At 37.5% G+C, this 23,931-nt stretch overlaps 1 protein-coding gene across 1 annotated transcript; it reads left to right on the top strand.

Annotated features, from left to right (window-relative positions):
* The first annotated feature begins 4,025 nt into the window (after positions 1 to 4,025).
* Positions 4,026 to 22,660, top strand: enpep (glutamyl aminopeptidase). The gene is made up of 20 exons (XM_066720629.1): positions 4,026 to 4,890; positions 5,924 to 6,065; positions 7,570 to 7,701; positions 10,041 to 10,161; positions 10,530 to 10,684; positions 12,785 to 12,898; positions 13,636 to 13,770; positions 14,138 to 14,203; positions 14,678 to 14,743; positions 15,255 to 15,406; positions 16,273 to 16,358; positions 16,699 to 16,835; positions 16,938 to 16,993; positions 17,652 to 17,802; positions 19,174 to 19,247; positions 19,352 to 19,453; positions 19,870 to 20,040; positions 20,276 to 20,416; positions 21,032 to 21,113; positions 22,005 to 22,660. The coding sequence occupies exons 1-20, from the start codon at positions 4,253 to 4,255 to the stop codon at positions 22,152 to 22,154; spliced, it is 2,871 nt and encodes a 956-aa protein (XP_066576726.1). The 5' UTR covers positions 4,026 to 4,252; the 3' UTR covers positions 22,155 to 22,660.
* The last annotated feature ends 1,271 nt before the right edge of the window (positions 22,661 to 23,931 follow it).

Raw genomic sequence — 23,931 nt, 5'->3', positions numbered from 1 at the left:
AGTGTTGGTCTCAATGTTTGGAGAACCTGGAACACGCTACAGTACATTTAGTATCTGCTGAATATTTAGTACCTGAACATACAGTGTAAAGTCTAAACAGTTTCTGATTAAGCATTGTCAGTTTTAAAACACCTTGTCAATTAATCATTAAACTAGAGCTGACAGATATAAAGGAGTAATTCATGTCAGAGTCCATAATTTTTTATGAAGGTTCCCCATTTAGAGACTTATCTGAGCATGAACAGCTACCATAGAACATTTTAAGTTCAAATGAGCAAATTGCTTTCTTCCAAACGTATCACCAAGATATGTCATGGCTTGTCTAAGACTTGATGGGGCTTTGGACCAATACGACAGAACCTGACAGAATCATCTCAGCACTAATTGGCAGCCAGTGTTCCTGCTTCGGGTGAATTAGGCAGAGGACTAGTAAAATGAAACAAGAATACATTTTCTACGCTCATTAAATAAACAAGTATACAAAATTACTTCATAGCCCAAAAAGGTAGCAAAATATGAACATTTACTTCAGCAATAGTCAGCTTCAATATTCCAGATGCCATTCATTATGGTTCCTTCATGGTGACTCAGTCAAAGGGAAGAGTAAACAAATATCACTTTTTTTAGGGTGGTGATCACACAGTGACCGCAGTGATGGCGCATGGTCAGAAAATAATGTTTATCAGTCATAATAATTATATTTGCAGTCGCTGAGCCAGTAAATAGAAATTAAACAGCTTCTAAACTGTGAATTTCAAGGAGTTCTTGCATTACGACATTCACACCTCTACCATTGAAAAGAAAGGACTGAAAAATACCTGCTGTATCATTTAAATCTGACTTTTGACTAACATTACTTGATTTAAAAAAGTTTCAGTAGAGTAGACATAATTAACAAGTACATTGTGATAGCATAAAAGGAGAAATATATTTTGAGGTAAACACTTTTTTAGCTAGTTTTTGATAATAGAAAGTTATAGAAATTGGTATTTAGATGATTATTATTATTATTTTCTTGGCAGACGCCCTTATCCAGGGTGACTTACAAAATATAAGCGCAATACAGAGTTCAAAAATACAGTTCAGTACAAGTCATAAAACTTTACAACTTCAAATTTACATAATACAGTGAACTTCAAAGCATAATACATTTTACAAGTTCCAATTTACACAAGTGTATACAATATGAAATCTTACATCCTGGATTGTAAAAGCTGAGTGCAGACAAGATGTTAGGTCACAGTCAAAAGCAAAGGGAGCATAGGGGAACTCAAAATATTTCAAGTACTAGTAACCCAAGGCAAGAAGTATGATAAAATATTGTGAAGTGCTTAAAGGAGGTCAGAGACTCTGCTGTTTTGACTTCAGTGGGAAGGTCGTGCTGAAGATGTCGTGATGTAGTGTAGGACAGCGCAGGATCGAGGGTGACTCCTAGGTTTTTAGTGGCAGAAGAAGGAGAGAGTGTGGTGGATTCCAAGGGGATTGAGATGGAGAGATCAGCAGAAGGTGATGATGAGGGGGAAAAGAGGAGATCAGATTTGGAGAGGTTGAGCTTGAGGTGGTGCGAGTGCATCCAGGCGGATGTTATTTTCTGTTTGGTTTTCTTTGCATCCTATTACTTTTGATGATAGAAGATTGTAGATCACATTTTCAGCAAGTGGGTATGGCTTTATCTCCATTGACTTATATATAGAAAAAGCTAGAATTCGCTTAATGCGGACACAGGAGGGACTAAGTAGAGAGATGCAGTCCTGTGCACAGAGTTGTTGACAGTTGTTGCTGCTGACCTGTTGAAGTGAGTGGAAGTGAACTGCACTGTATGAGGGGAATTAGGAGACAGTTGATAGAAACAGTAGAAGCAGTAATAACTGGGTTAGGAAAACATCTGAATAATGCTACAGCTAATTTATTTATATTTTGTAAGCTATTACTTTTTATCTGGGCTTCCAAGACAATTGTATTTGTTTATTGAATTAGTGAAAACAAGTTTTTCTTGTTTGATTATATCAGTCCCCTGCATATTTCATCTGCCCTTCTCAATCCAGTCCATCACACTGGATCCCAAACTGTCTATATAACAATATTATTTAGGGTGTTCAAGAAATATTAAGAAAAATCTGGATTCTGTTCTTTCACTGAATGGGCTATATTTTATTGAACTGAAACAATGGTGCTTGCCATTTAATGAAAGATAAGCAATTACCGGCAACTGTAAAGTAATAATTATTGCGAAATAACGCATATCTACTATCAACGTTATCTCACATGAAAGCTTTTTTGTGTGTGTGGGGCAAATGCACTTCTATTCTTTTGCCTTTATTCACTCTTTATTAATTATCTTTTTATTTTTCTCATTTTTAAAAGTGGATTTTATTATTTCTATGCAATCTGATGTGAAGTTTTCTATCAGATAAGTTTTCTATCTATATGTTTTCTACCCTTCTACTGTGAATGTTGCTTTAATAAATAAAGACTTTTGATTGTTTGTTATGCAATATTTGCGTAATACATTTTTTAACAGGTTTCTTTTCATTCCAAATCATTGCTGCACTGTAAAGCGGATTTAACACCTTTAGATTCAAAGGCAGGCAGGTTTTCAAAGCCATGGAAAGCCAATGACACAGAGGGATAAAATGACATGGTATCTCAGGTGCATGGCTAGCAGGATAAAATACCTTGAATGATATTAAGCTGCAGACACAGGACTGACACATGTCTCAGATGGTCACCCAGATTACATATAGCAAGTTTCCATCATGCTTGTTTCTTTATATCAGCTGCAATACAACTTCCTTTTAATTTAAACTTTGCACTCTACTAGCTTTTAGAATTCAAAGCGTTTATGATGTGGTTTGTCAATATTCTCTTTTCATATGGCAAGGACATATATGATATTTGAATAATAATCTATGCTTATCACTTTACAGATAAAAATGAAGGGCTATAAAGCTATTAAGTAGGGAAGGTTAGCTGAATAGCACCACTTCTGAGCTATAAGTACTTACACAGTGCTAACTTAGTAGCTTGGACACCTACCTGCTATGATACTACCTCTGCTCTATCAAACACTGTCACTGATGCATATATTACTCCTAACCCAATTTTTGACTTTAATCATGGTAACAACTAGTGATATAACTGATCCAGAGGTTAACAATAGACTACATTACGTTGGCCCACCATCAATAATCTACGTTGGGACAACCAAACTGCCAACTTGAGTCCAACATTGGCCCAAATGATTGACTGAGGAATGATCTACCCACCGAGGTCAGGATGGCATGTCCCTGACCACCTTCTGGTTTCTTCCCAAGACACACCTGTTCAGACTGTACCTTTAAAACAGCAGCCTAATCTCCTGGGCCGTTAAGCACTATTGCGCTTAAGCACTTTCTAATTAAACTATAACCCCCCTCATGCTCCTGATTTCTGATGTATTTGTAGGACTTCAACAGTAACTTCTCAAATTATTTCCATAGAACAGTGAAGTCCAATAAAGGCAAAATACAAAATACTGTACAGAAATATACAGTATAGGTCAGGGCACTGAAAACAAGTAAAAAATGGTTAGCAGTGGGTATGATGCATGATGCAATATTACATTTCTCTATTATATTATAATGAAAGGAAGCTAAAGAGCGATTTGTTTGTTAATACTATGATACAAAATCAAAATAGTAATTACATTCAAGTAGTTTATTCCTAGTCGGCAGAGCAATCCAATATTTTGTGTAAACACAATCCTAGAAGAAAGGTATATTCACAGTTCTGTGTTAAGTGATATGGCCAACACACATACTGTTGCTCAAAACACAATTATACTATTAAATATTATCATTTAATCATGGCACACAAAAGCTTTTCAAAAGTAATCCAGCTTGCCGGCTCTCACTGCAGGACCAATTATGGAATTGTATCCTTTGCGGAGCTGTTGACAGCTACTTGGCACGTGATAGCTCCCAATTGCTGATTAACATACTGCTGTTTTATATTTAACCCAAAGAGAGTAGGAGAAGAGAAACACAAGTGCTTCAGTGTCCTGACAAACGCAAGACTTCAGCCTGTGCTTCCCTCTTGCCTTCTTGTCTGCAGCAGCCCCCTCTCCACCTCTGCCAAAAAGCAGAGAGATTAAAGAAACCACAAAATCTCTTTCTAAGAAACCTTTTTTTAATTTTTGTATCATTGATTGAGCTGAAGTTTTTGGTGGACTCCTTAAGGGGAACAGTGTACCGCTCCAAGTCAGGCTGGAAACATGCAGGACATGGAGACAGATGAGAAGCCTAAGAAAACGTACTGCATGAGGGGTAAGCATGTAGCTATAATATGCGGGGTGGTGGTGGTGTCTGCCCTTGTCGTGGGTCTTGCAGTGGGACTTTCCAAATCAGAGACCTGTGAAGCTCCAGAGGATATCCCAGGCACTGAAAAACCTCCAACCACTCCAGGACCACCGGCGGAGAATCGAGGACCATGCCATCCCTCTGACAATAGCAATGGAGACTGGAACCAATTCCGACTGCCTGACTATGTGAAGCCAACTCATTATGACCTCCATGTGAATCCAAACTTGGACACTGACATCTACACTGGAAGCGTCATCATCAACCTCAGTGTCACCCAGCCAACTAAACACCTATGGCTTCACATACGCGAGACCTTTGTCAGTGCTCTCCCTAAACTGCAGAAGAAATCAGGAAACAGTCTGAAAGATGTTGCGTTGGTCCAGTGCTTTGAGTATAAAACCCATGAATATGTGGTAATTGAAGCCCAGGAAATATTGCAACCCACAGGGAACACAGAGCAGTACGTGCTGACGCTGGACTTCCAAGGGTGGCTAAATGGATCTCTGGTTGGATTTTATAAAACCACCTACATGGAGAATGGAGTTTTAAAGTAAATGCATTTTTCTATTCCTCTTCATGTGTGTTTGTGTGCATGTGTGTGTGTATGTGCATGTATGGGCATACTTGTTTTTACAAAAATAAGGTATTTAAATTACTTCTCTGAACTTTGAAAAAGGAACAACAGTTCAAGAAGTTAATATTTGCTTTACATAGGTAAACCATATAGGGTGCTATTGTGAACACTGGATAAGACTACAATAAAGAGAAATTGCTTTGCACAATCCTGACAAGGTCACAAAATAGTGCATATTCTAAAAATAAACACACAAATTACCATCATGACAACTCTACTTATCACTTCAGACAGTGTAGGACATTGTACAACTATGAAGAGAAGTAGTACTGTTGCTTAAAACAACAATAGTAATATGGCTTTTAAATGAATCATCATAAAAACACAAAAATGAGATACAGCACTCTGTAACTCTCCCCTTTTTCAGTCAGATGAATGAATTAGAAAGCAATGCACATAAGTCCATTTCAAGGGTCACTTGATGCTAAAAATGTAATCAAATCAATTCAAGATTTTAGTTTACGTCCTTGACATCTAAATCAAAATCCCACACAAGTCTCAGCATACTGGAAATCTGCTGCCGCACTTACTGATCACAACATACACACCAATATCTGTGATATTTTAATAGCTGATTCAATTAAGTGAGCAGTCTGTGAATGTGTGTCCTTAATAATTTTGCATGATATATCTGTAATACTAAAACCAGACAATTTTAATATTGGACAGATGGAGAATCTCAATTGATTTTTTATTGCTTCTTTCTTTCTTTCTTTTTTATGTGAGATGTTATCGTCCTCTATTATTCATTTAAACACCAAATGTTTATATAACTTTGATATCTAAAGCCAAGTAAATTGATATCTTAGGCCAAGTAAATTAAGACCATTCATTCTTAATGTAAAACATACAATTTGTGTATGTTTTTTTTTATTAGTCAACACATCTGTATTCCTGCATGTAACTGTTTTTTATTTTTATTTTATGCATCTTGTTTTGATTTTCTTAGAAAAATAGCTGCCACAGACCATGAACCCACAGATGCCCGGAAATCATTTCCCTGTTTTGATGAACCCAACAAAAAGGCAACCTATACTGTCTCCATTACACACGACAGCGCCTACACTGCACTGTCGAATATGCCAGTGGAGGTAATGTTAGAAGCTAGGAAAAACACAAAAACAAGTGATTGAAAGAATCAGTGCTTTTCTTCCGTGGGTAAAGTTTTATAGACATGAAAGATTCAGTTATATAGTACTCGTATATCTAAGTATACCGTTGTGACACTGTGTGTGGGGGGGATATACACAGTGCTGGGGCTTGATTAGGCTCTTCTTTGAGGTCTCGAACTATACTTATAACTATTCCTAACATGACAAACAGCGAACATGCCAAATCATAATGCCAAGTCATAAGCAAAGCCCATACCATAATGTAGTTCTCTGGGCTCTCATTCTACTCTGAGTTTCAAGCTCTCCTCCTGCCTCTGCACACCAGAAAGCACGCTACGTCCTGCTTCGTCAATTCCAGGAACCAGTAGTGGAGGAGCAGCCAGTTGCTCAGCTCTGCCAATTTGCCTCCCATGGTAGTCTCCCTGTGTCTGCCCCACACTGTATACTTATTATCTTGAGTCATACGTCTCTGAAACTATTTACTCCAAGCATGTGAAACCTCTTACTTATTGTTCTTTTATGACCTACTACTTTAAGGCTTGTTAATGGGAAATCTATTGGTCCCACGGTATGGCAGCCATATTGCACAGTGTGTTGAACTTAAAAACAGTATAAAACATGATTGCAGTAGCCAATGAAACTGTAGCATTATGTTGCCTACATACATTGCAGAATTTCACACTGGAATAACATGTTCAACGCATGACACTTCATTTACCAACAGCTGAAACCAATTTCATGACTTGGTCATGGTTTGGTCACACGGTTGGCTCATATTGCATATTCGTATACATGTACTATTTGTGCATAGATCATCTTCTCCAAAACCACTTTAGGGGTACATGTCAAACTTTGTGTACATTATTGCTTCACATTATATACATACAGTTGTTCAACTGAAGTTGATCGGTCGTGCGATTTGGCAGCCATGTTGTGTCATTTGATTAAATTCCGGTGACTGTAAGACCTAGTGTGCTCAGATTTTCCTTGAGTAACACTAATACAGAGATCTGTTCAAGTTGTCATGCTGAGTTTAAACAACTCAAAACATGGCTGCTCAACACTAATCAAAATGTCATCTTTTCATATTGAGCCACACACGAAGAAATTCCTTATATAGTACATTGACCCCTATCGCCATCTTGTGGCCAGCATTTGAAATGGAATTCCACATTGTGAATTACACAAGCATACAAACTACAAATGTATACTAAAATCCATTTACATTGAAATGCACACCTTGAACAACACAAACATGCAAACTCCACTTGTATACTGCAATCTGTAACCTGCAGATGTAGCCTGTAAGCTGAAAAGTTGCATACATCCTCTCCACCAGTTAATTTATAAATGGTTTCAGACCACTGCAATTTAAAAAATGCAGTCTATTTTGCATGGGTTAAATGACCCATATGTTTCTTATGATGAATAATGATGAATAATGTCAGAACTTCCTGACCATATTCTTTGTTTTTTTTTACAGCAAACAGTAAAAGTTCGGGAAGGCTTTCAGAAAACATCTTTTAAGGAATCTGTTCCAATGAGTACATATTTGGTGTGTTTTGCTGTTCATCAGTTTACATTTTTGGAAAAGTTTTCAGATAGAGGAGTTCCTGTAAGTATTTATTTATTAAACAATTCAATGTACTAAATGAAACAAAGAAAGGTGTGATCTGATCTAACATGGTGGGCCATGTGAAGTAACATTGTGCTACATATACCAGTGCATAGGTTGCAGTGCAGAAAGATGGCTCAAATCTTGTAATAATACAATGCATGCATTTTCAAGATGATGGTTAGAGAAGCTGTAGATTTTCTTTGATAGCTGGTTCCACCACTGACAAGACTAATTGGAAAATAAATGGGTGTGAAAGGGTGTAGGAGAATGTGAGGCCAGTACAATGTGAGGGGAAGAAGACAAGAAGGATGAGATGGAAGAGGAAAAAGACTTGGGCTTAATCAAAATCAAAATCGCCCACTGGTGAATCACAAAGTGAAACTTGTAGTGTACCCTATTGCATTTTTAATGATATGTTTTAGATAGTGGCCTCTGACAATAGATTGGCTACTAGTATATAATTTCCAAATGGCAAGTAGATCAAAGTTTCAATTTGGCATAGGCCTTAGAATTGTTATTATTATTATTTATTTATTAGCAGATGCCCTTATCCAGGGTGACTTACAAAATATAATAGCAATACAAAGTGCAATTGTTGGAGATGAGGAGATGGAGTGATGGAGAGAGGAGAAGGGAAGGAACATAATTTAACCTGGAGATGGAATTGCTAATGGGAAAGGAATGTTAGGGGACCTTTACCTGGGCAGCTTCTCCCCAAATACAAAATGTGTCTTTATTCCGCTTTTAAGATCAGTTTTGATGGAATGATCTCATTTATTTTGATTTCCTGAGGTCCATTTACTACTGACTGTAGCTGAAATTAATGTTATTCATTAGTCTGAATCTGCAATGAAAGCTAGACCTGGTGTGCATCCAAACACCCCCACAAACTGTAAATATAAAGTCTAGTACTTCCTGATTTCCATTGAGATGAAGCAGGAAAGCCTTGGAACACAAAATTTGTAATTTGCATTTGGCAGGTATTTTGCATTATTTGATTAATTCAAGCCTCCTCGCAGCTTTAAAATATGTTAAAATGTAGAATTAGTTGAAGTTCAATGTTGTGGGGGTTTAGCTTAATCTAGCAAATTGGTTTAACAATAATAATTGTCTAACTACATTGGAGCATACAACTAATCTCCTGTGATTTTACTCACACACCTCCTACAGTTGTTTTCAGTGGCTAATCACTTGGCAATCAGTGGCTTCAGCCTGAAGGAATATGGAAAACACAGTTTACAAGATGCTTACTATATATCTTAGGTCCAGAGTCTCATTATACTATTTGTGTTAGAATTACTAACTAACTAATTAATTATTAACTAATTACTAACAATTTAACTGCTTGAAAAATAGAAAAAACATCAGAGTCTTCAGAAAGATGTGTCCAAGTAGCTCTTTTAGAAATGTGACATTTCTCCATCCCTTCATGCTATTATCAAGCACTAATAAAAGGTTTCTCTAACTGGGACAGTGCTCTTGCGTTGAGGTCAAAGTTTTGACTGCCTTGTTATGTGAGACTAACTTGCTTTGTGGGACAAACACAATTTACAATCTGTAGCACAGTGTTTTTCAAAGACTCGTCATCACTGAAAGTTTTGCTCTGTTGATTGTTTATGCTGCTTGGCTTGCACTAGTGACTCCACCTGCCCTTTCCTCCGTTCCACCACATATTGTTCATATACACCTATATTCTTCTTTATTAATGTGCCCCAACATTTTCCAAAATCCCTAATGCTTGTTGTACTTCTGCACCCATGGCTGAGTTCAGTCTCATGATCTGGTATGTATGTCATACATGGTGTACACCGAGTTATTTTCCTATATTTTATACTCATTTCTGGCTGCCAAACCTGCCTTATGGTTATTATCAGCCAACCACTGCATAATTCTCCATTCACAAAAGGCACAGTGCAACAGATACATTCAACAAAAACAAGCTAAGGATATGTGGTTTTAAATGACACACAAAAAGAAAGAAATAGGAAAAAACTTGCGTAGATAGAAATATGAGTAATACACTCACATACATGAACCTTAGCTGGTAACCGCTCTAGAATTTAAAGTATGAGAGGATATAACAAGACACATACTGTACATTCAACTGCATTTCAAATATATAATTAAAAATCTCACAGAATTGTAGATATTCTAGGGACATAAGTGCAGAACAACAGTTTAAAGCTTATATTCTTCTGTCTTATATGTTAGGTACCACTATTAGATTGAATAGTTAATGTATTTATACAATATTTTATTTTCCTGATGTAATTTCACTAACATATCTCCCTATAAATATAATATTGGTTCACCTAATGCTTCTGCTTTGCTTCCAGCTTCGGATTTATGTCCAGCCTGAACAAAAACACACAGCAGAATATGCTGCCAATGTAACCAAGATAATATTTGATGCCTTTGAAAAATATTTCAACGTGATCTATTCCCTTCCCAAGCTAGGTAACTGTTTTCCATCTTCGCCTTATTAAAATTTTTACTATTAACATATTGCATGTTAATTTTCCCTGTTAAAAAGTTTGTTTGCTCTTTCAATTCAATTACTTGTCCAGAGACACAATTTGCATGACTTAATGAAAGATCTGTGTCAATGTATAAGTAATTATTCATGTATTAATGCAGAATATGAATACATATTGTATAACATTTTATTGACATTATTATTTGAGGTCTTTATATTTATGACAGAGAAGATAGTGTTTGAAATGGTTGTATGTAGTGATTCAAACATGTGGTTTTGCTGCAAGTCACTGCCGATGGGTTCCATCCAAGATGGATTTAAATCAAATCTTGTTGTTGCTGTTTTTCAGACAAGATTGCCATCCCAGATTTTGGCACCGGTGCCATGGAAAACTGGGGGCTGATCACCTACAGGGAAAACAACCTGCTGTATGATGAGAATGAGTCGTCTTCTAACAATAAACAGAGAGTCGCTACTGTCATCTCCCATGAACTTGTGCATCAGGTAAAATAACATCTCTTACACCTGTCTGCAGACATACAGTCATAAACTACACTTCACCGGGACTTTTAAAAGTGAAAAAAATTGAATAAAAGCTGTAATTTGTACAGTACATGGAGATTAGTTATTTTGCCTGAAGGGAACATGACTTAAAGGCCTACTTCCTGTACACTTTGAATATCAGTTTGAATATTATCTGTATTGGAGTAATACAGAAGGGGTTTAATCTTTCTCCTGCTTTCCCATTCTTTTCTTCTCCAGTCTATTCGATTATTTATGCCGCTGCCCCTTGGCTGCGTTGACAGTTTGCTTGTGTAAGTTCTTTTTCCTTTCTCTCTTTATCTCTTACTGATTTTAAGACAGTGCCAAGTTCCTGAAATATCCCATCTGCTCTGATCAGTCCTCATAGCTTCAGAGGTCACTTTAAAACATTGTTCTGATTTTAAAATGTCATAATCGTTGAAATGACACCCGGACTTTCAGCCTGTTCTATTCACAGAGAGGCAGTCAGGAGTAACTCCCAAAGGGGACTATGGTGACAAAAAATAATTTCAAAGCTGCTGATAGGCCCCTGTGCGTTTTCTCTACCCCGGAGCACAGGTTCATGCTCTCGTTTACTTTTCACTTGGGTTGGTGAATACTCACTCTGTTTTGCAAAAGTCACTTTTTTTTCGATGTTTGGTCTTTAAAACGTGCTTGCTAGCTGACACAATGTTTGGGACCCTCGGTACTCACTCGGTGTCACCGTATATCTTGACACCAGGAGTGCCCATTACTGGGTGCATTTTGGTGTGTGGTATACCTGCTTTCTGACGCCCATGCTGGTTGGTGCACTAAGGAAGCATCTTCGGTTCGCCTTCAAGTTTTGTGTCTGTCCATTCGGCCTGTCGCTCACTTTTCGCAACTTTTCCAAGTGCATGGATACCATCCTGTTCCCCACCTGGGTTTCAGGGGGTCCATGTCTTGACCTATTGGTTGGTTTGTACGAGCTAGGAGCAACAGACCTGGCTGGTCCTTGACCACCTCCACAAGTTGGTCAACTGTTCCTGTATCGCTGGCAGAGTTTCCAGACGTGGTGTTTGGACAGAGGACATGTGTGTTTCCTGCCCTGTGGTAGTGATATTACAATGCTTGCAGGAGCTGTTTTGATGCTGGCTAGTCACCATCAACACTCAAGGTTTATCTTGCAGTCATTTATGCTGCCCGCACCCCCCAGCTCCTTTACTTTTGTGGCGTGGTACCTTGATGTAGTGCTGGACATGCTTGCCTGGGCCTTGTCGGTAATTCTTCATCAGAATGTATCATGTACTCAATATCCCATAATCCCCTTTGGGAGTTATTCTCTACTTGAAAGGTAAAAATATGCAATATCTGCAACTGTGCATTGGGGTAGACAAAGCAGGCAAGGGGAGGGCATGCCTGACCGATAGCCCACAGGGGCCTGTCGGTAGCTTTAAAGAAAATAACACTATTTCATGCATGGGCAATGTACCCATAGTCCCCTCCGAGAGTTACTCTCGACTTGAAAGTCAACTGGGGTTGCATACACAACTTTTAGTTTTAGAGCCCTGATAAATGATCTTACTGTGTGGCATGCACCTTGTATTGTAATACAACCAGGTGCTTATTTAGGAGTTGCTGAAAGGTGTTGGGAAATTGTGCAGTCAATGGATACAGGCAGGGGAGCAGGAGTAAGCCCGAGCAAAAGAACATCGGAGCAAAGGCATGACTTGAAAACTGGCAAAACAATATTTATTTTCATGCATGAGTGATTATTGTGGATGTATTCAGCCACAAAGTGTGAAATTAAAATATTCAGAAACTGTTTCCTATAGCTTCTCCACAGGCATGTATTTGCCTTCGTTTTCCAGATGCTACAATATGCCATGTCTTGTAGAAATCATGGTCAGAGGTAGAACCTCTTTTTTTAGCAGTGCTTCAGGTAACAATAATTTCATAATTCTGGTTTGTTCTGTTTTGTTTCTGTCTTGCCGTTGTGTTTTTCTTTAAACTGATTTAAACAGTATTAAAGACTAGTCATTTTCGTCTCCATGTGTCAGAGTTTCCAAATGTCCAATGCTTTGTGTAATTGTGTCGATGCAGTGGTTTGGCAACATTGTGACGATGGACTGGTGGGATGACCTGTGGCTCAACGAGGGTTTTGCCAGCTTCTTTGAATATGTTGGTGTAGAAGCAGCAGAAGCCACCTGGAAAATGGTAACTATTATTATTATTATTATTATTATTATTATTATTATTATTATTATTATTATTATTATTATTATATATGTAATATTGTTCACCAATCTTGCTGTAGTACACACAAACTGCTATGATATTGCTATAGAACATGTATGTCCTTCTCTATATATTAAAGGACAGCCTTTGCCTTGGTGGTTATTTTCCATGCATAGCTAGAAATGCTAAAACATTACCATGTGGGGTTAAAAGTGAAGCAATGGAGTGGAAATGTGTCATTATTGCAAAAACTGTCTTCCACACTGCCTCCCTGATGAGTATTCCACCACTATTCCTAGATAGGAGGTTTTATCAGCTTTTGCATAAGCTCTTATGGTCACAGTTAATAGCAATGTATCTGGGGAAAAAACAGTCAGATACACATTTACTGAGCATGCATATTTTCTGCAGTCAGAAAGAAATGCATCAAAAATAAATGTAAAATGACAGAGACCTTTCCCTGTAAAGTATGGGTGGTTACTGTAACTGTGGGATGTATCCGTCTGGGGTGTAATTACAGAAAGGCAATGTTTCTCAACCTTTCATTTAAAGCCTGTCCTTTCAGTGAAAACGCCTTCATCCACCAGGAGTTTTGGGGACATGTTTGAGCTGCTCAGTGGCTGTAATTATAGTCGTTAAAGAAAAGACTGCAATTATCATGCGAATTTACAAAACGGACAGCGACAAATAAAGCATTTTTCCTTTCCATTTGACAGCGTGAAATGATTCTTGTCGATGATGTTTTACCCGTCATGGTAGATGATGCCCTGCTTTCTTCCCATCCCATTATCTTTAACGTCTCTACTCCAGCTGAAATTACATCAGTGTTTGATGGTATATCTTACAGCAAGGTAAAAACCACAACAACACAAACTAAACAACAACACCTATGACAATAATTATAATGAAAACGATTTTAATGATTGTCACACAGTGTGGAAAAACACATGAAGCTCAAGTAAGGGGTAATGGAAAAGCTTTTATATATGTAATATATGTAAATAATCAGTGACCTGTTGAATGATTGCTTATCAGGTGCAGCAGAATTGTTCAAAATACCAGAGAACAAATTGTGTAAAACTAAAATATCGCCATCTTCTGGAAAATCAACATCATTACACAATCTCTTATAAAGTGGAGATGTGCTAGTACCAGTATATATCAATAATAATAATAATAGCTTTTGAAAAATGATATCTCCATTCATAACACCTGTAGGGGGCATCAATCCTGCGAATGCTGGAAGACTGGATCAGTCCACAGTTGTTTAAAGAGGGATGTCAGGTGAGTTGAATGCCAACATGGAAAGATCCTTAATTCATTATATTATTCCTGGTATTTAATGCCATCTTGTTAAACTACTATATCGCTGCGTTTGAAAAGGGCAGCTAGACATTGTGACAACAACTGTAAAGGGAGTTGGTTGGTTAGCAGCTGTGTCTACCAGCAGTTAAAACCAATAATCCCTGTTTATTTACAAGCTATTAAAAGATCATTGCTTCCACATCACGAGGTGTTTTAAAGAGGTTTACATTTAAGCAGTAAATAAAACATTTAATTAGAATATAAAATAATGGGTCAGCTCATGTTTTGCCTGTCTCTATAGACCCCAGCCAAGTGTATGCATACTGAGTAACATTCACCCTCTAATAATGTGACCCTTTTATGGATAACCAACCTATTTTTAAGACTAATCCAGACCTAGGCCATGTCAATTAATGTTCGTTTTTATCTCTATTTAATTTTTTTTCCCTCCAGAAATATTTAAAAGACCACCATTTCCAGAATGCCAGAACAGAAGACTTTTGGCAAGCCCTTGCTGTGGTATGTCAAAGTCTGGATCCATGCCCCACATTATGAGCACATATTATCTACTTTAAAGCTAACTAGATGTACATGAAATGATGTGTTGTACATAGAAGACAATCTTATAATAGTGTGAAATATATATATATACACCAATTATATTTGCATGAAAACGGCTTAAAGCATCTTAAAAGTGACTCCGTAAACAGACGTCTCGTGAGGTTATGGTAATTTGTTACTCCTATCCTTCCCAGGGACATGGGTTAAAATCTTGTAAAACAGATGGTTTATGTAACACATTTCTCATTTTCATGGGTATCGCTCAACAAATCATGTCATGACCTTCAAAGCCCTTCAACTGTAGGACAGAAAAAGGAGACAGTCCAGCTCTCCTCAAGTGTTTATGGCCAACCTCACAACATGGTCAAATTAGTATCCCTCTATCAGACAGCTGAAGTGTTCAACCAGGCTTTAAAAATAGGATGACCAAAGTTCTTCGGTGAATAACAGGAATATTTTTGATGTTCAGGTGAGTCAGAAACCGGTGGCAGAAGTGATGGACACCTGGACCAAGCAGATGGGCTATCCTGTCTTGAAGGTTTCACCGACAACACAGATTCAGCAAACCCGCTTTCTTTTGGATCCCAATGCTGATCCTGCAACACCTCCCTCACCCTTGAAGTGAGCACCGCTATATGTGGACACTGTTGCATTACACTGATAGGAAATGCCCATCGTTGCATTCATTACCAACATTTATTTTGCATTTACATTTTCTGTGGCTGTAACTCTATACTCTCCCTGTTCCTCTTTGCTAGTTTCCATATCTGGTTCTTGGAACGATGAAAGGGTTCCTGCGAGTTGGGAAATGGTACATTTGCACAACTGTTTCATATTTTAGTTTCATTCTTTTTTTCAATAAAAGAACAGCCTCAGACAAACTGTGCTGCTCACCAAATTGGGCGTCCCTGCCTTAGAACAACCCATAGCCCATTGTGTCTAATTCCTTTTGTATAGAGGCTCATAAGAAAAGTAAAATTCCCTGTCCCACCAAGCCCTCAGTGTCTAGCCAAACCTTCTGGGACGGATGATTAAGAAGATCACTATCTAACCAACCCTACTGTCTCTGAGCTTCACGGGTCCTAGTTTCATTAGGATCACCGTGATGCTGTGAATCTCATCAGCTCTGAACCTGAGGGAACACCGAGACCAAACTGGCGCTCCTCATTGTTTCAAAGCCTGAACATTTATTTTGACATGCCAAGGGCTAGAAACCATTATTTCCCCAGATGTGTCTTTTATCAGCACAGCTTCACGGTGAGGTAGTTTGTCAGAGGTGACCATCCTGTGCTACCATTTGAAAGGCACAAGTCAGCATCCTTATTCAAAATGAACGCCATAGCCTCAGAACCCTACCACTGTAACTGAACATGTTCAAAACAGACACACAATTGTCACTGTTAACCTGAACACACCACTTTCACATTGTCTTCTTGCTGTTGTATCATGTAAACCTCTATTAATCCATACAATATGTTTAATTTTAGCTACAAATGGAATATTCCAATCCAGTGGCATTCATTGGGCAGTGGAAAGAATGGAACTGCCTTTTACAACAGGACACAAACCACTGGTAAGCTCAAAGATGTTTAATAGTTACTATTCAGGCAGCTGTAGGAATGGTGTTTAAATAGCACACTGTTTGATACATTGATACATTAATAATAAAAGCTTGGTGGTAATCTTATGGAATTGGTGGCTTGAGGATTGGTTTGATTGTGAATAGTATTTTGATTAATTCACAGGAAAATAAAATGCTATTAGTGCAGTGGAGTACTAAGCAGTCGTTTTAAAACATTAGTCCCAGAGCATATTTTACGTGAGACACTATCATCCTGGGATGAATGATAACAGATAGGAGGGGGAGACATTAACTATACTGCAAGTTTCTTTCTTGTTTTTGTTTCATTAAGATTTGACATTGCCTGAATATTCACCTGATGTGGACGGTCTGCTGAAAGTAAACCGAGAACACCTGGGATTTTACAGAGTAAATTATCACACTGCAGACTGGGACAGAATTAGTGAAAAGCTTTCCACCAGTCATAAGGTAATTATTATTATCATTATCATTATCATTATCATTTCATTATCATTATCATTATTATCATCAAAATGGTTCTGAATCATATGTTATCTACACTCCTTAAAGGCCTTTCTCACTGGTGACCGGGCTGGATTAATTGATGATGTGTTTTCTCTAGCACGGTAGGTGAAAATGGTGGCACAGTACACAATATAAAGGCATAACTCTAGTTCACTGCCCTCACTCATTAGCTAAGACTTAATTCACTTTGGGAAATCAGATCCATAGTGTGCATATTAGATTAAATTGCAATGAGGTAGGCAAGGTGGAACGTAAGCACTGTATTTATTTACATTCGTGGCCATGTTTAATGAGAATCCCACCATTTACTTTTGATGTTGACGTGATATCGATGGTCGCCACTGCTTTTGTGAAGTAACTTCACAAATAAATCCCTGGGGCTGCTCAGAGTTATCACCCAAGGGTTCGCATCACATTGGCTTGTAGATAGGTTTCTTCTTTGCTCTTTTCGAATTTGGTGGGATCTCAGTAAAACTTGGCAATAACAAATGCTCACAAGATAGTGAACAATAGGACAGTATTGTCCTTGCACTAAGAAGAACTAATCTCACACACACACAGAATAAAAGCAATGATTTCATGTATTCAGAAAAGCATTGATCAATAATTATCATATATTTATTAAAGAAAGCAGTGATCATTCATATTAATCTAATGGGTTATACGAAATTAAAACGACCGATATTACATGTTACATTTAAAAAAGTCATCAAAAATGTCTTTAACACCAACCAGTACTTATTTTATTTCCCTACACAGGGCCAGTCTTCTTGACTATGGCTATGCCTTCAATTTAACTAAATATATCTCAGCTGAATCGGAATACATAGTCTGGGAGAGACTGGCTTCTTCTATCTCGTACGTACGGACCATGTTGAAGGATGACGACACAATTTACCCTAAATTTCAGGTAACTCTTTCTCAGTAATGGCCAAAACCACACTCGGGCAATTATTACACTGACACAACAGTGAGTTGTTCTTGTCTTAGCTTTACTCTACCAGTTCCTGATCAGAAAAGCAGAGCAATGACTCTTTATGATGAATTAAAATGTATGTTTCAGTCATAAACAGAAATGTCCTGTTTGTGCATGGTGCCTATTCATCAACAGAGTACTTATGGTACTCATGTAGATAATGACACACTGTTTTTAAAAAAGATGTATCTTATAACATGCAGTGCGAAAAGCAACTAACGTGTTTGGTTTTGACATCATGAGAGACGAAAAATGTAGAGCTGAAATTCTACTCTTCTCAATATCTGCGTGACATTATACTAATATAAAAAAACACGTACACCTGCATTTATTCTAGTTTCAGGTTGTCATTTTAATATTCCTTCAGGATATCTTTTTTTTTCATTTTGATATACAGGAGTAATACTGTCAGTTATTGTCTGACAGCAAAGCCACAGTGCACCGTGCACAACTGACCTTAGCAAGAATGGGACAATTGGAGAATAGGGGGTAATAATACCCATATGAACACTAAGGGAGGCTAGTGAAAGATTTTATTAAGTAGTCAATTGGATAGTGCACAGTTTTCATTTTATTGTCTGACATACAGGCCATACTGTGCCTTCGATGACAAATACACTGACGCCAGATCCGTGTGATTCTAAAGTGTCTACCGAAATTCCCAATTCCAGAGCAGAAATGCTAATTAATATGTTTGTCATGGCAGATTCTGCTGGCTTTGGGTATTTAATCAAAAATTCCTGATTAACATAGGTGCAATCCTAGCTTAATCCTAAATTAATTGGTCCACAAGTGGGAAACCTGTTCAGTCGGATGTATATGATAAATTAAACTTAATTAAACAAAGCAAATTTCAGATGTTTAAATCACTTTATTAATCAATTTTGGGTCAGAGAATCTCATCATATTCTTGCAGTAACTGGCATGTTGGTTGTGTATTTAAATATTGCTTTTACCCCTGAAGATCTGTTCTTTGTTCGTACATCCGATTGTCTTTTGAGCTTGGCTCACCATCAAGACCACAATTCTAGCATGAAGGGCATGATAATCATAAAGCAGAAATATAAAATGATCACACATTAATTAATTGTTAAAATATTAATATTTTATATCATATATTATCTTATATTACAAATTAATTGGTTGAATACATATTTTCTCTTGCTGTGCAGATCAGGTACGCCTCTAGTCAGGAATATGGTTAGCAAAGCCTTTATACTGACCTAAATAGCAACCTCTTATTATGATGAAAATGCAAAGATGGTACCAGTCCCACAACAGCATTCTTGTATTATCTTTGACCAGACTTATTTCCGTAATCAAGTCAAGAACATCTCAACACAGCTGGGGTGGGAAGACACAGGGGATCATTTGACAAGGTCAGTTTCTTTGACAAATTAAAATATCATATAGAGTATATAATGAAGTGTTGTAAGTATGTTCTCTTTTTTTTCATTTTCCTTTTGTTTACTTTCTACTAAAGGTTACTGCGAGAGACTGTTTTGGGAATCGCTTGTCAGATGGGAGACCAAAGTGCTCTGGATCAGGCATCTGCATTATTTGAACGGTGGCTTCGGGGTGAAAGGTACATTTTTACAAAATTATATTAACTGTGTGTTCTAGTAGTGTCCAACTCTTCAACATTTCCATCATGTGTCACTTCCATCTTCTCTTATACCTTGATTTTACGTGCATATTGTTTTGGTACAGTTGTTTTCTCACCCTTGTACCGCTGTGTGTATGTGGAACATCGAGTTAGTGTTTATAAAGCCAGTTTGCTTCAGTTAAGCTTGATTTTTTAATTTTATTTGGCTGAGTGAGCAGCTTCAACCATAGACTGTAAGTATCAATAGAAATAATAGCAACAACCGCTGGTATTTTATCCGATATTGGTCTCATAGCTGTTCAGAGCACCCTAATGTGTGTTTATGGGTGCTTTCACTGCCTTTCAGTACAAACCTCAGACAGGAGTCCAGTCTGATACGGCCCTTGTTGTTGCAGGATTGCAGTTAACCTGCGTCTCTTGGTCTACCGCTATGGAATGCAGAATTCTGGGAACGAGACCTCCTGGAATTACATGTTCCAAAAATACATCGAAACGCCTCTCGCTCAGGAGAAGGACAAGCTTCTGTATGGATTGGCTTCTGTGCAGAACATCACTCTGCTGGACAGGTAGAGAAATACATTTTTATACAGAGTATCTTTAAAAATGGCTTTTCATTCCTTCAGTCAATATTTGTGGAGCTAAGCTTAATATTGGATTTGAAAACTATGCTCTTCCACTGTACCATGATAAGGATGCAAACTCACACATTATAACATACAAGATGATTTAACAGGGCTTCAGATCTCCGTGCTATAGATGGTAAAAGGAAAACACATCAAGCTAATCACTGCTTTTTTTCAGATTCTTAAAATCCGTCACAAACGAAACCATCGTCAGGAGCCAAGATATGTTCACCATCATTAGATATATCTCCTACAACACCTATGGCAGAACAATGGCGTGGGACTGGACCACACTGAACTGGGACTATCTGCTCAAGAGGTAAGTCATGATGGTCTCTGTGGCGGGACAAAGACTGATTGATCACAACAAATAATATTATCTTTTGTCATCGTTGTTGGTTTCGTGGTATCTTTGACATTAATCATCGCTGCTCAGGTTCGCTATCTAATTCACACCTCAGTCTACACACTGCACACTAGTGCTTAATCAGGCCGAGTTTAATCACAATCCCCATAAACTCATACAGCACTGTGTTCCAATACTGAAGCATAAAGTATATGTACAGGAAACTGTTCACAATGCATCCCCTAACTTCACCAAAGAAGGGCAGTGCTAATTTGATTGCATGTAAACTAAGCAGAGACTTAAGTGTATTTGGACATCGTTCTGACAGATGCCTTAAGAAGACTCTGGACAATCTGTCTCTATCCACTCATTCGTTGCTGCGACTTTACAGTAGACACGTAAATCAAGTAAATCAAGTCATTCTAATAAAGAATGTGTTTCGTGAAATAATACAAAATATTCATATTCAGTTACTGGGTTTAAGAAAGCACAATTTCTCACCACACTTACTAAAACCATCATATTAGAAGGATGTCATATTTTGTGCTAATTTCAATCCCCTGTGTGTGTCTTGTATTATTATTTCAGGTTCACCCTTAATGACAGGAACCTGGGACGTTTGCCAAACAGAATTTCAAATTCCTTTAACACGGAGCTCCAGCTGTGGCAGGTAATGAGCTGAACTACGACTGGAATACATTCGATTTATTTCAGCAAATTTATTTGCTTAGCTAAGAACACGTTGAACATGCTTGTCTCATTTTTAATTTTTAATTCATAGGAATAAATTACACTGCAACAGAAATTGGAAACTGGATCAAATAACAAGTAGAATCTATGCTTTGATGTCACTTAATTTTACAAGTAATATTGTCTTAGGTGAATTGGGTAGTTTGACTTGAACCTTACGCTTTTAATAATTCATGATTTAGCGATATGCTAGGTTGTGTGTAGAAAGTGGGTTTATAGTGCTACTGATGAGGTCACCTCCATTAAAACACTCTCATCAGGATAAGCCAATTCCCACAGACAGAATTGTGGCAGATAAATCCTGGATCCTGGTTCGATCTTTGTATGCAGCCATGCATATGAGTTATTTAGTGTGTTTTTACTGTTAATGCAGTGAACCTTTCAGACAAGAAGTATGAGAACATGGGAATACTGAAAAGAGTTTCAACAATCAAAAAACAGTGTCTAATCATGATTTTATATATATATTTGTTTGCGGCCTTATTAGGTTTCCTTTCCTGTTGCCTATTTGTATTGTCTATTTTAAAGATAAAGATTAATTTAGGAGTTTTGCACATTATACCACAATGCATTTCTCCTGTTGCCGCATCAGCAAAATGTATCCAACAATTTTACCGCCAAATTACACAATTTCTCCAGTATTAAAAGGCCTCTATCACAGCAACTATTCATATGAACAAAGGGACATATATTTCATTTTTCCATCTTCAGGTTTTGCAGAAATGGTTTGTTTCACTGTGATGCAAGAGCCTTCTTTTTGCATGTGTCATTCCATTGTACTTCCCAACCGTTTGAATTTGTTTTCCTGTAGATGCAGCTCTTCTTTGAGAAATACCCAGAGGCTGGCGCAGGAGAGGTACCGAGGAAACAAGCCCTGGAGACTGTGAGGAACAACATCGAATGGCTGAAAGCGAACAAGAACGCAATATCAAAATGGCTGGAAAGCAACGTCCAAAACTAATTCAGTGGGATGATTAAAATACTTAAACTTAATCAAAGATAGCATCAGTTGCTCAGATTACTGTATATAAGCAAATGATTATACAAATATGTATTTGGTTTGATTTTAAAGGGATCCTTAGAGCAACATCCTTTGTTGTTTGTTATAGTTCTTGATTTTGTTGCAGAGACAGAATTCTTCGATGTGATCATGATATAGTAGAATATAATGAAAATAATCGATACAATGACTACTCTGTGGCCTTCTCAGTATTCTGGTAATGATGTGTATGTACTTCAGTAGCTTTTAAATACTCAGTTTATATGTACTGCATTGTCCGCTGTAATCCTGGCTAAACCACCTATTTATTATTTTTGAGGGTTAAAAGTGTTTTTGTTCTTGTTTTATGTTTAGATATCAGGTACATTGAAACTGAAACCACTTCATAGGGCTGGACAGTACAACTGAGAAGCTTTTATGTTATTGTAATTGATCTTTCAATTAAATAAATAATTGTATTGTTTATATTTCAATGATTATAATTGGATGGGGGGTTGGGAGGGTGTCCAGGAATTGCATTTTCATTATTGAAAGACAAATATGGGGGAAATGAGTACTCTCACTCAATCACTCAGACTCCCGTTCAGTAGAGACACAGATCGATTTAGACTGAAATACCTACACAATTAACTATTCTGGTGTAAAATGAACTCTTTATCTCAGTCATTTACAGTTCTAATCTATTCTGGTTTCTTGCTCTATCCAGAAGGTGGCAGCCATGCTCCACACACATGCTCTCACACAGCTGCACACACATCTGATGGTCTAATTCTGCAAGGACGCGCCAGACTGGGAAAAGTGACATGCGCTCTTTCTCTCTCTTTATATTGAACCTTTTTATGTTCCTAAATTACATTACGGGCAGGTATTCAATTATGACGTGTTGATAATTTTGAAAACGGGAAAGATACGTCTCTATTGCTGTCAAGTAATCAAATCTGTATTTATGGTCACTGCAAATTGGTTGTTTTTGTGGGAAATGTAGCTGCTCTGATAAGAAAGAAAGAAACAGGTGATTTTCTACAGCTGAACTAGTGAAACAAATCAAGATAGTGGGGGTATTTGAAATCGTTTTACGACTATAACTCTGAGTAAATGTATCAGTATCCATGGGCATCTATGTGTGTTTGGAGGTTTAATTTAATGTGTCCCACATGTTCCGAATTCTTAAATTCTTACAGTATTTTACTGGAAAGGTTTCTAACTTAATATGTCTCAGACAGTCTTGCTTTAAGATTGCTATTCAAACATTCTACCTGTTTCATAAAATCCCATAAACTGGTTTATGTTGTTTTAATGTATGTGGGACTGTGCTCCATCTGCTGGGCAGTTAAAATATTTACAACCTTCACTGATTTGTCACTGCAAGTATTTGGTGTCCTGTATGGTGATGAGATGCGATTTCATATACCTTGATGAAAATGGACTTCAGACACACTTCCTAGAAATATCACCTTTTCATTGTATTTATTAAAAGTATTATTATACATATTAAATGTTTAGTAATTACTTAGAGTAATATTGTGCCAAACAGCATTTTGTCGCCATGCATCAAGAGAGAATAAACATCTGGTACAGTAAATCAGGCTTATGCCTTTGTGTTTGGTGATTTCATGTTATGGACCATAGTTTACCACCCCCCATGTCATGAGAGAATATCAGAAGTGTGCAATGAAATACCCTGTGCTGTAGTTAACACCAGTAGGTGAGCACTGGTCCAGAATGGTGGGAAAATTGG

This window comes from Amia ocellicauda, chromosome 13 (genome assembly GCF_036373705.1).
Source record: "Amia ocellicauda isolate fAmiCal2 chromosome 13, fAmiCal2.hap1, whole genome shotgun sequence".
NCBI classification, from domain to species: Eukaryota; Metazoa; Chordata; class Actinopteri; order Amiiformes; family Amiidae; genus Amia; species Amia ocellicauda.
The sequence above is the reverse complement of the archived record's forward strand: the minus strand, read 5'-3'. Positions and strand labels throughout refer to the sequence as shown.

What these genes read in the sequence shown, in the direction of transcription:
- enpep (XM_066720629.1), top strand. Translation starts at nt 4,253, where the DNA reads ATGCAGGACATGGAGACAGATGAGAAGCCTAAGAAAACGTACTGCATG. An exon ending in TGTCGAATATGCCAGTGGAG is followed by an intron (nt 6,066 to 7,569) that starts GTAATGTTAGAA and finishes TTTTTTTTACAG; the next exon opens with CAAACAGTAAAAGTTCGGGA. An exon ending in ACACCTCCCTCACCCTTGAA is followed by an intron (nt 15,407 to 16,272) that starts GTGAGCACCGCT and finishes GTTTAATTTTAG; the next exon opens with CTACAAATGGAATATTCCAA.